Below are 14,737 nucleotides of genomic sequence, written 5' to 3' on the forward strand. Positions count from 1 at the left end.
TCTGCGATCACACTGCCCAAGAAGTCTGCTCCCAGGGAGCTAGAAACCCGAGGGAAGGAGTAACTCTAGGAAGCAAGTAATGCTAGGACACTTTGGGGAGGGGAGGGAAGAAAAATTTAATTCTCTCATCAGGTTTTCATGTTTGAAATGGAATGAGAGTGGGGGAAGGAATGTATTCAATTGCCTTGTTGCAGCAATTTTCAAGTTATAAGAGATCAACTTGCAGCGCGGAGGACTATTCCTTTTAGACAGTTTATCGGAAAGAATAAAATGTTTCCATCACAAGTATCTTTGCTGTCCTACACTAAAATGTTATCATGGCCTTCAAACGGAATGTTCATTGCAAGAAAGGTGAATATTTCTGATATTTTAAAAGAATAGACGGAGTAAAGGTGTTAAGTTGATTCTCTTGCTGAGCTGCACTATTAGGAAGGTCTCAAGTGGAAATCCTGTCACCCACTGATACTAATTCAGCTTTCTGAAACAAACAGAAGAGTTTATGTCTACTTTTAGTCATCAAGCTAAACATTTCCAGACTCTTTGAAGATAGCTCCTATGACAGGATTGCCAGACCTCTCACCATCCCCACAGACTGCTCTGGAAGTTGTCTAATTTGTCAACATCTCTCTTTAAATGTGACAGCCAGAAATGGACACAATACTACAGATGTGGTTAATTAGAGCAGGGTACTATTAATTTTTGTGACATATGAGCACTATTCTATTATCAGAATTTAAATGTGATTTTTTTTTTTTTGCAGCCACATCATGCTGCTGGCTCATATTAACCTTTTTCCTCAAAAAATCACCACCATGTTAAGTCACCTCCTTCCTCACACTTAGTGAATTATGATGCATTTACTAGTATAAAATATCTTTTTGCAAAGCATTGCAACCTATTTAAACCATGTTAACTCTAAGTTCTGTTATCTAATTCTAACAGTGATCCCTCTGCAAGTCATCTATGGATTTTAAAGCAAGTGCCCTAGGTCTTCATCAAAGTCATTCATAAAAATTTTGAAGAAGAGAAGAACTGAGGCAAAGGCGTGTGATTCTTCAGCGGGGACCACTGCCGGACCCGCGCTCCGTAACCCACACACCTGGCAGGTGCTGGTTCAGCCGGAGTCACGCTTACAAAGCAATCCTGCTAGTAGTCTACACACCATGTCACACACAAGAGCATCCTAAAGCCCTGACAAAGGCTCTGTTGAAAGCAAAATTCACTTATCTTTCAAAACAAAGTGTAAAAAATCTACACATATTAAAACAACAGTCACGTAAAAATATATACGCACATGCATCTAACTAGAAAACCAGCAGCATCCATGCAAATGTTCTCATAGCAGACTGCAGGGGTTGTTTTCACTCAATCCTGTCTTTGCTATAGTTACAATGTTTTAAAAATTGAAGACCCCGGGAATTTTGCTTCCAGAGCCTTTGGCTTGGAGGCAGTTCATGTGAAACTGCTTTAAGAGCATTGAGGCTCCATCTGATCCTACCAACCTGAAAACCCCAGTCAGAAAAAAAATAGTCTTTGAAAAGACTTGTTGATCCTTAGAAACACCAATTTCTTCTTTTTTTATTTTTAATTTTGCATTGCTGCTTTTGGTTTAATATTTCTGGAAACCAGGGAGATAACAGCAGATCCTGAAGTTTAGAAAAAGACTGGATGTTTTTTGCATCTGTGTGTCTGTCATGCCTGTCTCTTTGTCTTTGCTCATTGGAAAGAATGGAAATAAAAACAAGATCACCATGTTACTATTTCTGTGAAGCCCCTGACTGAAACAGAGCTCCAGCCCAAGAATCTCTCACGGACACGTACACCCATATCATCTATTCACCGGGAGTCCCTTTTAACACTAAGAGTAGAATCAGCAATAGAATTTGCACTGGTATTTAGAATGGATGTAAGGGTGAGTTTCAAGAAAAGGGGGCTGATAGAGTAAGTGTGGTCAATTAATAAAAAAGAAAAAGGAACAAGATAACTAGTTGTTTTGGAGAAAATGTGATCTATAAATACGGCACAAATTATAATCCCACCCAATTTGAATATTTGATTGAGAAATTTTAAGATGTCAGGGTTTCTTCACTGTTGCGGCATTTTGGTTTGAACATGGTTTCCATCCATGGAAAGCCAGTGTTAGAGAAACTGGATACATATTATCTTTATCTCTTTGAGGTTGTCTCTTACCAGTATTTTTTCATTACAGTAAGTGAAAATTCCACTTTGTTTAGAAATACAATTTGTCAACCATACTAGATTAAAGCTAAATATATGAGGTAAATCAACAGCTTTTAAATTTATGGCAAACTCTTATAATAAATGGATAAAATTATCAAATACCAAGTCCAGTTAATATATGACCACTGAAAATTTTACTTTGCTTAGAAATAAATTTCCCCACCATACTAAAAGGTAAGCCAAATGTATATGGTAAATCAGCAGGTTCACAGATCCATAGCAAATTGTCATTTAAAAATAGATAAAATGTCCAACTAGAAAGTCCACTTATATTTTGACAAATGAAAATTCCACTTTGTTTTTGAAATACAATTTTCTCACCATCAGAGAAATTAAAGCTAAATACATGAAGTAAATCAATAGCTTCACAAATAAATGGCAAATTGTCATTAAATAGGTAAGATGTCCAAATAGAAGTCTAGTTATTATTTGACAAGTGAATATTCCACTTGGTTTTGAAATACAATTTCCCCACTAAACAAGCAGTTAAATGTTGGTGGTAAATCAACAGCTTCATAGATTCAGAGAAAATTTTCATTAAGATGGATTAAAATGTCCAAATACAATGCCCAGTTCTTATCTGGTAAAACAGATAATGCACATTAGCTATGAAATGTAATCTGGCATTACATTTTGCTTTACATGTAATCTTGTGCAAAATAGATAAGAAATAGTCAACATTAGGAACAAATACCTGAGAAAATCTAAAATTCACTTATGATTCTAAATGTCAAAAAGGTATTAAATTCTTTGTTAATTTTGGGGGGTAGTTTTTAATGTTGTTTTGTTGTTTTAGGTAACACAAAAATGTTATGTAAAGTATTGTCTATTAACCCTGTGTTTTGTTTTTATTTTTAACATTTTGCTGTTTTAGATAAGAAAGGTTAATCAAAACTAGTTATCTACCGATATTTTCTCTTGAAAAATTGTATTTCTAAGGCAAAGCAAAAATTATTTCATATGTAGAAGAATAAACAACATAAGGAAATACACCAAAATGGTCAGTATGTGTATGTTAGAATAGTGAAAATTCTCAGTTCTCTAGGTATAGATCTTTATGTACTAATGTTCATTTAAAATTCTAATTAGAAAAAGTAATTAACATTTCCTTTTTTAAAAAGTCTCTGAAAATGTAATGTTATTTGACAGTTAAGTATCCTTGAAAAGAATATAATGGAGAAAATTCATTTGATCACATTTTTAATTTTAGAAATTATATATAGACAACTCTCACCAAAATATGTATTAATTCGATTAAGTCTAAAAAAACAAATTCCATAATGCTTACCGGGGTTATCTAAGAAAGAAGAGGTTACAGGTGATCTTGATTGTCTTCATTTGTTTTTTTCAATTTTCTAAAATATTTTTCCCTTACTTTTTGTACAATGAATAGAAATTACTTTTTTGTGCAATGAATGGAAATTATGATAAATATAATACTAAAGCTTTTTTTAACAACAACAAAAATCCTGGTTAATATTTTGAAATAAAAAAAAAATCAATTGATTCAAACTTGTTCAAACTTTAAAAATCTTGGGATAATTTATAAACTTGAATTTCCTCTGCCATCTATACTGATTTTTAATCTGACTTTTTGGAAAAGAATATCTATTAGTTAACAATTAGATGAAGTAAATTTTCTGGATTAAAATAAAGCTAAGAATTTGACAGTTCCGTGGTCACCACAACAGTAAACTCTAGCAAACATAAGAAGTCCTGATATTATTCTCTCTTGCAGAAAAGGGTGCATATCCTAAAGATTAAAAGGCACTTCTAAAAAGAAAATTGTGTTCCCCCCAAGTTCCTAGATAAATATCTTTCATTGTTGGAAATCTGCACTTCATTCATTCATCTATCTAATGGTCAATATTTTATTTCTGATCAAAAAAAGTCAACTCTCAGCAAATATGCTACAATTTTGTTTATTTCTAAGCAGCCTCACTTTAAATAGGAGTCTGCCACCCGGCTATCTCTAATGGGTCAAATTCTTATTTATCCTCTCCGTATAAAACAATCTGTAGCAGTGTTACTAAACTATGCTGAATTTTAGCCTTCATATACAAATGTGTCTCATCTGTTTGAGGAAACTTATTCAGCTGTAGACAATTTGTTTTCCCATTTTAACTTAAACTTATTTTGCTCAGATTATCAACAGATTGTCCGTTTTCTTGGCGCCTAACACTTTGGGGCGCTTACATGGAAACCCGCGCTAAGGCTTTTTTGAAAAAAGCATCCTTCCTCATCATGGAATGAGTCTTGTAACTCACTGCAATTTCCCCTAACGTAAAACACATATGTTTATGTGTGGAGATGAATCTCGGCATCGCACTTGCAAGGATTAACATGAGGCTGCTGTGACTAAAGGCAGTCACTCTCCCTACAAGATTTACAAAAATGTAACGTTGCGGGGAGAAGAAATCTCAGCGAAAACCTCGTAATCGCCACAAAAAGGCCGCGGCTGCGAGCCTCTGAAGCCCGCCAAGCACATCGGAGGCATCCACAGCTGTTTTTAATTGTTCCTGCTTCCTTGAAATAGTGCGCTTGGTGGGGCAAATAGTGCTGTTCTCAGCGTCTCGAGCCCCCAGCCGGGGCGAACCCTGACCTGAATGCCGGCTTAGATCCAGTACTTCATGATTCTGCGTCCCTACTCAGGAAAGACGAAGAAAAAAACAAGAGATCCGCCGCCGCCGAGAAATGCGCTCAGGAAGAGGGGTAATCAGATGTTTCAAATGCACATTTTTTTTCTGTTCTCTCCCGATCAGATTCAAGAAAAGGAAAAAAATGTGTTTTTGTAGAGAAGGAAGCAGCTTGATACCCCTTTCCTATGACTCGCCTCTGGGACGCAGAACCCCATTTGTGGGGTAACGAGCCCCCCATAAAAATGGGCAACGACCCCCAGCCCTTTGTTGCAGGGATCAGAGAGGTCCACCACCAGGGTTGGAGATGGGGGGGGGGGGGTGGACAGCGTTGGGAATGAAAATTGGAGATAAAATTTCGGCGCTTTCTGGGCAGGGAGGGGCCCGTGGGGGTGCCAAGAAAAAGAGGCCAAGGGTCAAGCCTGGGAAACGACGCCCAAGCCCCGGAAGTGGGGTGGGGGGCGTCCTGGAAGAGGGGTGCAGTTGGGGACCCAGGGAACAAGAGGGGCTGACGCCCCAGAAAATGACCACGAGCACCCAAAACCTCGGTGGGGGGATGGGAGGGCGGAGGCCAGTTGGCCTTGGTACCTCCTGTCGCGCGCGGGTCACTAACCTGTCAGCAAGAAGGTGCCAGTGGTCCAGGGGCTCATCCTGCGTGTCCCCCGACCCTGTCCTGTCCAAGCACAAGGGTCTCCCAGCTCCCACCACGGGGGAAATTGCATTCTTGGCCTGCCTAGGCCGGCCGTCCTCGATCTCCCCTCCCCTCCCTTTCTTCTTTCTTCCCAGCTGGGCCCGTTCAGCATCAGCATCCTGCACCCCCTCCGTAATCTCCTACTCCCCCTAGCGGCGAGCCCGCGAAGCGGGGCCGCGCTCCCACCCCCATCCCGCCCGCCCCCGCACCCCTTCCGCCCCCCTCACTCGCGGAGCACGCTGGGAATTGGCGCCCCCTCCTCTGTTCAGCCTATAAAAGGCTGCCAGTCGGCGCTCCGGGTACACGCGCTTCAACTTCGGTTGGTGTGTGTCGAAGAAACCTGACTGCGACCTGGGAAGAACCGCGGAGAACATCGGAACATCGGAACATCGGAGAGGGTCCACCGAGCCTCGCGAAAGGTCCGCTGAGCGGGCTTCGCAACCGGAGCCACTCCGGGCTGCGGAGCACCCAGCGGATCCCACGCCTGGCACAGGTGTGGGACCCCGTCCTTCCTGTCTTCGCAGAGGAGTCCTCGCGTGGTGAGTATGCGGTGAGAACGTTTTTTGTTCTTTTTTTCTTTCTTTTTTTTTTTTAGATCCCATTCAATCTCCGTTCTTATCGGGAGATGGAGTAGCGCCTCGGAATATCTATCTCCACGCAAATCTTGTCACGCCTTCACTGGCTGAACCCCAAAACGGAGTGGAGAAACGAAGCCTTCAGGGCTTTGATTTCCAGAATCGATAAGTCCAGATATGGGCTGTAGACAGACATGAGCTGCGGACAGACATGAGCTGCAGACGGACATGAGCTACAGACCTATTTGGAATTTGCTCTTCAAATGCGCTACTAAGTGATACGCGCTACAAACTAATTGGCGCTTCATGCGCTGCAGAATGATAAGCGCTTCAATTGCGCTAAAGGCTGATAAGCGCTTCATTTGCGCTACAAGCCAGTAGGAATTGCAGCGATATATGAGCTGCAGATTGATTTGCGCTTTAAATGCGCTACAAAATCTGAGCTGCAGAAGATTAGCGCTACAAAAATGATGATTGCGCTACAACAGCGCTTCATCGAGCTACGAGCTACAAGCTACAATGCACAGGAACTGCAGAGGTACATGAGCTGCAGAACAATTTATGCCCTCAAATGCGCTACAAACTAATAACAGCTGCAGAGATATGCAAGCTGCATTGGCGCTACAAAGAAACCAGCTGTAGAGGGATATAAACTGCAGAGTAAAATTACTCTGGCTTCTTAGAGGGGGAAACCCCACCCTTTGTCTCTAACATACCTTTTGGAATGGTTCCCACTACGTTTTTCTGCAGGTCGGCTCTCTGCGTGCTGGTGGTGGTAGACAAAATGGAGCCCCAGGCAAAAAATTAACGTTTAACATTCTGCCACACCATTCCTGCTATATGGCAGTGGAGTGGAGGGGCCCTGACTTGAGTGTAAAGGGGAATATTTTGGTGGTGGCAGAGCGGGCTGCCTTGCCTAGTTGCGCTTGCTTGAAGCGGCGGTATAGTTGTAGTGATGGCGCGAATCCGCGTCCAGCAACAGTTTGTGGAAAGTGTTGGTTTGCTTAGTATTGGGGAGGGATTGGACCTGGAGGGGATTGCTCTTGTTGCATGAAATGAATCTGGCTGTTGGAGACGGGTGGGAGGGGTGTTGGGAGGGGGGGATCCTGGGAGAGGCTTGCAGCCAGTCTCAGACCTGCCCCGCCCATTCTAGCGCGCCTTCTCTGCAGTATCGGCTCTGAGCCGGCTTAGCGCCTCCTAGCGCCTACTGCGAGCGCGCCTCCTCTGCAACGCGCCTCCTCCGCAGCGCGCCTCTTCTGCAGCGCGCCTCTTCTGCAGCGCGCCTCTTCTGCAGCGCGCCTCCCTGGAGCGCGCCTCCCCGGGCGCGCCTCCCCTGAGCGCGCCTCCCAGAGCGCGCCTACCCCCCCCCCCCAACACCTCACTCTGAGCCCGCCTCCTCTGAGGCGGCTCACAAGACCCCGCCTCTCTCAGAGCCCCCCTCCTTTGAGGTGGCTCCCCCAAACCCCGCCTCTCTAAGCCCGCCTCCTCTGAGATGGCCCCCCCCTAACCCCGCCCAGGCCCTGCCTATCCAAAGCTCGGCCCCTCCTCTGAGTTGGCCTAGGGCCCCGCCTCCCCAGAGCCGCCTGCGCCTGCGCAGTGTGAGCTACCCCCCCCCAAATCAGGCCCATCTCTGCGCATGCGCGCTTTCACTACCTGAGCCTGGCTGCACAGCCCCGCCCTCCTGCGGTTTCTCTGCTGCGCCGGTTTTGCTTTTTATCTACAAGTGTCTAATAAATATGAGAATAATAAGGAACAGTTAATAATAATTATACCTGAAATTCATAAGCACTTTTTGTAAGTGCTTTGCATATTAAGTAACATAATCCCACAATTTAAATTCTTGATAGTGGGTTTTAAAGGATGCTTCTAGGCTCACATGGCTGGCGCCTCTAAAGGCAATCCAGCTAAATGTTATTACTACAAATAACAAATAAAATGTTTTAAATACGTCAACATTTAAGATTGTTGGGTTTGTTTTTTGTTTTTCTTTTTGCGACATTACTGGATTTTTGTGGCGGTACCTGCTGGAACCCCATGCCTTGGTGGATACAAAATAAGAAACAACTTGAACTGTTTCATAGGAGGTTAAAGTGGCTTATTGGTGTTTGGCCTCTGGGCGAGGATGAGGTGTTTATTTGTGTGCTCATGAAGCTGGATTTTTTTTTTTTTCTTGAAACTCTAGGGAATTAGCTCTGGCTAACTTGTCTACATATTTATTAATTATGCCTGGCATATGATAGGCACTCATTAAATATGTGTTAAGTGACCAAAGTAAATTGTTTTTTTCGGTGTTTTCCTTGGAATCTGCAGGATTTTTCTGGTGTCTTGCTCCTGGCTCTTTCCTGTGGTATATTGCTTGCCTTATCTCCCTTACATTTAACAGGGTCTTTAAAAAAGTATGCATCTTAAAACTCCAATGTAAGCTGTAATTATAATACAACACAAATAAATTAATTTAAAATACTCAAAATAATTAGCTATTTTTAAAGTAAAAAGCAAAAGCTAATTATTTAGATTCAGGGTGGATGGATTACTTAATGGTACATAATTGTCATTTAAAATTTAAAATTTGTGTCTTGTAACAGTGGTTACATTACAAAACATAGACTGAGGATTTTAACTGGCATTATTAAACAAACCATACTTTATTGCCAGTCAGATGTACCATGTTTATGTTTCTAACTAAAGGAAGAAATTTTAAAACCTGGTTCTCGATATTATAAACCATGAACCAGGACTTTGTCATGGGAGGGATTTGGGGGCTTTGGCGTCCCAAAATCTGTCACATCCCACCCACCCCCAACAAGTATACAAACATGTACTTATCATAATTACAGCTTTCAGTAAGTCCCCTTTTACCCACATTGGCACCCTGACCCGCCCCCCCTCATTGGAAACTTTGTATCTGCATTTTTAAAGAGGTTCAAAGCAGTGGTAAAAACATGTGCATATTAATGAACTTGCATTTCACAAAAGTACACATAGTACTCAAAAAGAAATTTGGACATTTGAAAATGTAAAGCAATTAAGAGTTGCTTAATGAAGTGTCATTTCCTAACAGAATGTTTAATGTACAGTGGTTTTTGGTGTGTTTGGGGAATAAACATTTTTAGAGGTCATCCTGAAGAGGCAAAGATTAAACAAACGTACGTATTTCTAAAAAGACTAACACGAAACTCTTTTTCGTATGTAAAAATGTCACCTGTCCCAGGTGGCTTGGCTTTATGCTGGGTGTCCTTTCAGGTTTTAGCAATGGGGCCTCTTGACCCCCGTCTCCCCCATCTGGCCCCCATATTAAGGGGGCATTTAAGGAGCTATCGATCTGTAATTCAAATCCAGTCACAATGCTCCTGTTCCCTTATTAATCTGTGCTCCAGTTGCTGTTAAAATGTTTTAAAACTTTCCTTACACTGAAAGTTAACCTACCTGCCCACTACCCTATCATCTTTTTTAAGACTTCGAGTCCCACTCCAAAATTACAGTTCCTGAGAGTGGGGGCTGAGGCCTGATATTAGTAAAGGTCAGGGGTCACAAGCTGGTGACCAAATAAGGCCCTGAATTTGTTTGACCAGCACTGGATTTAAATTTTTTTAAAGAATTGAAGGTATTTGGGAGGGGAGGCATGTATCCCCCAGTTACATAGCTGCAGCCCCTCCCTATTGTCTGAACTTCAGGTCTCTTCTCGCTTTTCTCTTATCTTCCTGTCTACTAAAAACATTTGAATTTTAAACCCTTATTGATCTTGTTTCCCTAAACAATTCAGTGATTATTTGCTAATTTCCTAATGTGTTATTTCTGACCTACCATTGTGTTTTGCAGATGTTAAAACCATCAGACCTGGGCCTCACTCAATAAAGCCAACTCACTCCAGTGACTGTGATTGACATGTAGGTTAACCTCTCTGACCTGGGTCAGTCTGCACCAGGCCTTTTCAGAAGTCTGTATTTTCACACTCTTAATATCTAGATGACAGAAATGGCACCTGTGTCACCTGACCTGTGCTTATTGGTTTTTTAATGGGACAATAAAGCTCTTTATTCCTTAAATTTAATAAACAAACATTACATTATTTGGTGACCTTATATTCTGAGTGTCACCAATACAATTGTCTTTAAGGTGTTGGAAATGAAACTAAATATCAAACTAAGGTGTGTTAATTGCATCTTCTACTTTTTTAAAACTTAAATATTTTATCTTGAAGGTCATTTATTCATTATTTTTATAGCCTAAGTTATTAAGGTAATTAAATAGAAAGTTAAAACTATTAAAATGGCACAGTAAATCTGTCCCTTAAGGACTCTGCTTGCTGTATAGCCACTCCTTGGAGAGGCCACACCCACAGCAAAGGGCACAGGGCATATAGGGTGGCAGTTTTCCAAAAATGAGAATTTAATGATCATTAAAAAAATAATTGAAAAGTTAAAATAATTTAATTACTCTACATACATTTACCCCTGTATTCAGGAAGAATATAGGCACTGTGTGATGATTTATTGTATGTGTGATTTATTGTCACTGTACACATAATTAGTACATTTAGTCTCTTCTCTCTCATACCCCTAGCCCCACACCAGTGAACTTGAGGAATTCAGCCCTATCCCACTCTCAATTACAAACTTTCGAGTAGGGCTGCACTGATAACTCATTTTTAAAAAGCAGGGGTTGCAAACTGGTGACCCGCAAATCAAATGAGATCCTGGATTTGTTTGACCAATACAATATTTTAAAAAATATTATCTTTAGGTGGGAAATGCATGCCCAGATCATCATAGTTGCAGACCCTCTCTGTTTTAAGTCCAACCTCTTTACATAGAAAGTAAACGTTTCTGCTTTATTAGTAACTTTATTAATATCAGCTAACAGTTATTGAAAACTCACTATGTGCTTTACCTGCATTATTTAATTCAATCATTATTCTAAGTTTGAGGTGTACTATTATTGGGCTATATGTATATATATATATGCCCCAGCTCCTCCTAGGAGGTAGCAACTGATATTTGTTAATTGCCTACATAATAAGGAGGAAAACTGATATACACATGTTGCTGCTCAGTGCCATTTCTGTCCCATACAAACTTCTCTTTGGGAAATCAAATTATGGCCAGAAAACTAATTTAGACAATCCTATGGGTTTTCTGGTGGGGTTTTTTGTTTGTTTATTTGCTATATTATCTGTAACTTCTTTAATAACTGTTTTAAAAACAGTTAATCATTTTGGCTTTCTTTTGTGTAATTTATTTGGTAGCCATCTTACCTTGAACGTTTCTTGCTCTGCTCTCTGGATTCAAAACAACTTGTTTGGAGTGTCTTGGCATTCTTTTTATAGTCATAAAGTTAAGCAGTGTACTGTTGATATAGTTATGCATTATTGAATCATAATGAATAGGTGATTTTTGAGGAGAAAAACATCACTTGAACATCAAAAAGGTGTTTTTCCCATTATCTATTGTTTCTTTGTAGGGGTTTTGTTTATTAACTATTAATGTAAGCAAGTAAAGAGATACTTTAAATACTCATGTATTTAAAGTACTTTAGTAGACACTTTAAATGCTAAATTCTTCTTTTTCTTGTGCTTCTTTGACTGTATGTGTTGAATTATGCTTTTATCCTCATTTACAGAAACAAAAAGCTTTTGAAAACAAGAAGAAGAAAGGGTGGACGAGGAGGCCAGGATCCAGGCCTTCATCCCCACAGAAGTGAAGCGACAGCTGGGAGGTCTCCTCCCACCCCAACCTTCACCCTGGGGCCCGCCGACTGCCCCCCACCACCTCCTCCTCCCCCTCCCAACGACCCCTCCTCCCCCTCCAACAACTGCCAAAGGGATCAGGGCAACCCCAACCAGGAACGCCGGCGGCGGGAGAACCTCTCCCAAGAGATCAACGACCTTAGAGAGAAGGTCATGAGGCAGTCCGAGGAGAACAACAAGCTGCAGGACCAGGTGCAGAGGCTCACCGAGGAGAACTCGAACCTTCGCGAGCAAGTGGAGCCTGCCCCCCAGGAAGAGGAAGAAGAGGAGGAGGAAGAGGACGAGCTGGAGCTCCGTGGCGCCGCAGCGGCTGCTGCCCCACCCCCTCCCGCCGAGGAGGAGGGCTCCGAAGACCTCCCCGAGAAGTTTGACGGCAACCCAGACATGCTGGTGCCTTTCATGTCCCAGTGCCAGATCTTCATGGAGAAGAGCACCCGCGATTTCTCCATCGATCGCGTCCGCGTCTGCTTCGTGACCAGCATGATGACCGGCCGCGCCGCCCGCTGGGCCTCCGCGAAGCTGGAGCGAGCCCACTACCTGATGCACAACTACCCAGCCTTCATGACCGAGATGAAGCACGTCTTCGAAGACCCCCAGCGGCGAGAGGCCGCCAAGCGCAAGATCAGACGCCTGCGCCAGGGCATGGGGTCCGTGGTCGACTACTCCAATGCGTTCCAGATGATCGCCCAGGACCTGGACTGGAACGAGCCCGCGCTCATTGACCAGTACCACGAGGGCCTCAGCGACCACATCCAGGCCGAGCTGGCGCACCTCGAGGTCGCCAGGTCGCTGCCCGCGCTCATCAGCCAGTGCATCCTCATCGAGCGCAGGCTGGCCCGGGCGGCCGCCGCCCGCAAGCCGCCGCCGCGCGTGCTGATCCTGGCGCGCAGCCACCACCAGGTGGACCCCACCGAGCCCGTGGGCGGGGCGCGCATGCGCCTGACCCAGGAAGAGAAAGAAAGACGCCGCAAGCTGAACCTGTGCCTCTACTGTGGGAATGGAGGCCACTACGCTGACAACTGTCCTGCCAAGGCCTCGAAGGCTTCGCCGGCGGGAAACTCCCCGGCCCCGCTGTAGAGGGACCTTCAGCGACCGGGCCGGAACTCATAAGGTCCCCACCAGATGATGCTTCATCTCACCTGCAAGTGATGCTCCAGATTCACATCCCGGGCAGACACACCCTGATCGTCCGAGCCATGATCGACTCTGGCGCCTCTGGCAACTTCATCGATCACGAGTACGTCGCGCGACATGCCATTCCTCTGAGGATCAAGGACTGGCCAATCCTTGTGGAAGCGATCGATGGACGCCCCATAGCATCGGGCCCCGTTGTCCATGAGACGCACGAGCTGATCGTCGACCTGGGGAATCACCGGGAAGTGCTGTCCCTGGATGTGACTCAGTCTCCGTTCTTCCCCATCGTCCTGGGGGTGCGCTGGCTGAGCACACACGACCCCAACATCACCTGGAGCACCCGATCGATCATCTTCGACTCCGAATACTGCCGATACCACTGCCGGGTGTACACCCCCATCCCAGCCTTCCTCCCACCAGCACAGCCGCCCTTCTTCTACGCGATCGAGGGATTCAGAGTTTACCAGCCTGTGAGGTACTACTACGTGCAGAACGTGTACACTCCAGTGGATGAGAACGTCTACCCGGATCACCGCCTGGTGGACCCCAACATCGAGATGATCCCTGGAGCTCACAGCATTCCCAGCGGGCACGTGTACTCGCTCTCCGAGTCCGAGATGGCCGCTCTGCGGGAGTTCATCGCCAGGCACGTGAAGGATGGCCTGATCACTCCGACCATCGCCCCCAACGGAGCCCAAGTCCTCCAGGTGAAAAGGGGATGGAAGCTGCAGGTCTCCTACGACTGCCGTGCTCCCAACAGTTTCACCATCCAGAATCAGTACCCTCAGCTCTCTGTTCCAAATTTGGATGACCAGGCGCACCTGGCCACCTACGCTGAGTACGTTCCTCAGATTCCTGGATACCCCACGTACCCGGCCTACGGCACCTACCCGACCTACCCAGTCGGATTCGCCTGGTACCCAGTAGGAAGAGATGGACATGGACGCCCGCTCTATGTCCCCGTGATGATCACTTGGAATCCTCACTGGTACCGCCAGCCTCCGGTACCCCAGTATCCGCCGCCGCAGCCGCCGCCGCCTCCGCCGCCGCCGCCGCCGCCGCCCTCCTACAGCAGCCTGTGAATCTGTCAGATCCTTCAGGATCTCTGCCCTCAACGTGTGTTCCTGGGCAGCTTCTCAGTCAGTGACTGTGTGCTCACCTGGGCCCCTGGATCTTCAGGCCAACCTGTCACCTCTGAAGAGCCACGGAAGGTCAGGGCCACCCTGGACTGGCGCACAGCCTGAAACCACCCAAAGATCTCTGGGAGCCACTGAATATTGACCAACAAATTATCTTCCTTAACTGCCAATTCTAAGTAAAATTCGTAAGCTGACCTCCCAGTACATCTCGGAAATATTTACGGAGAAGCTGATGCCAACACACGAAATGCTGTTTTCTCTACAGAGGGGGAGACAAAGAGGAGGATAGAACTTTTCTTGCAGTTCCGGTTCTCTCTTTACATTATGGGAGGACCGCCGCCTTATGAAGGAAGCCACAATGAACTGGTGCGGTATGAAACGGCTTCCGTGATCTTTCTGCTGCACCCTGAGACACTTCACCATCTTTGAACTTCTCTTTCGTGTTTCTGTGATTCTGTTAATTCTCAAGGAGCAGCAACTTGACCAGTTAATTCTCCCGGGAGCAGGACAAATCCCTGCAACAGGAGCACCTCGGGCTGGAGAAGGAAGTGCCCTTTCAGATGGACTCGTGCGTG

General features: G+C 44.6%; 2 protein-coding genes across 8 annotated transcripts in view; one reads left to right on the forward strand and one right to left on the reverse strand.

The window, feature by feature from the left end:
* SGCE (sarcoglycan epsilon) overlaps positions 1–5,670 on the reverse strand; it is a 78,708-nt gene extending 73,038 nt beyond the window's left edge. For 3 of the 7 annotated variants that reach the window (XM_081102242.1, XM_081102241.1, XM_081102240.1), the window contains exon 1: positions 5,491–5,657. In XM_081102242.1, coding sequence (XP_080958368.1) covers positions 5,491–5,599 — 109 coding nt within the window. In that variant the 5' untranslated portion in view covers positions 5,600–5,657. Of the gene's footprint in view, positions 1–5,490 lie in introns of all 7 variants that reach the window. The other 4 variants (XM_081102239.1, XM_081102238.1, XM_081102243.1 and 1 more) reach the window with 2 other exon arrangements.
* Positions 5,671–6,610: 940 nt separating this feature from the next.
* On the forward strand, positions 6,611–12,966 carry PEG10 (paternally expressed 10; the record flags this gene model as incomplete). Its single annotated transcript, XM_081101998.1, has 2 exons — positions 6,611–6,681; positions 11,763–12,966. The coding sequence occupies 2 exons, from the start codon at positions 6,611–6,613 to the stop codon at positions 12,964–12,966; spliced, it is 1,275 nt and encodes a 424-aa protein (XP_080958124.1).
* Positions 12,967–14,737: the final 1,771 nt, after the last annotated feature.

Source organism: Myotis nattereri (genome assembly GCF_964212035.1).
Source record: "Myotis nattereri genome assembly, chromosome: 11".
NCBI lineage: Eukaryota > Metazoa > Chordata > Mammalia > Chiroptera > Vespertilionidae > Myotis > Myotis nattereri.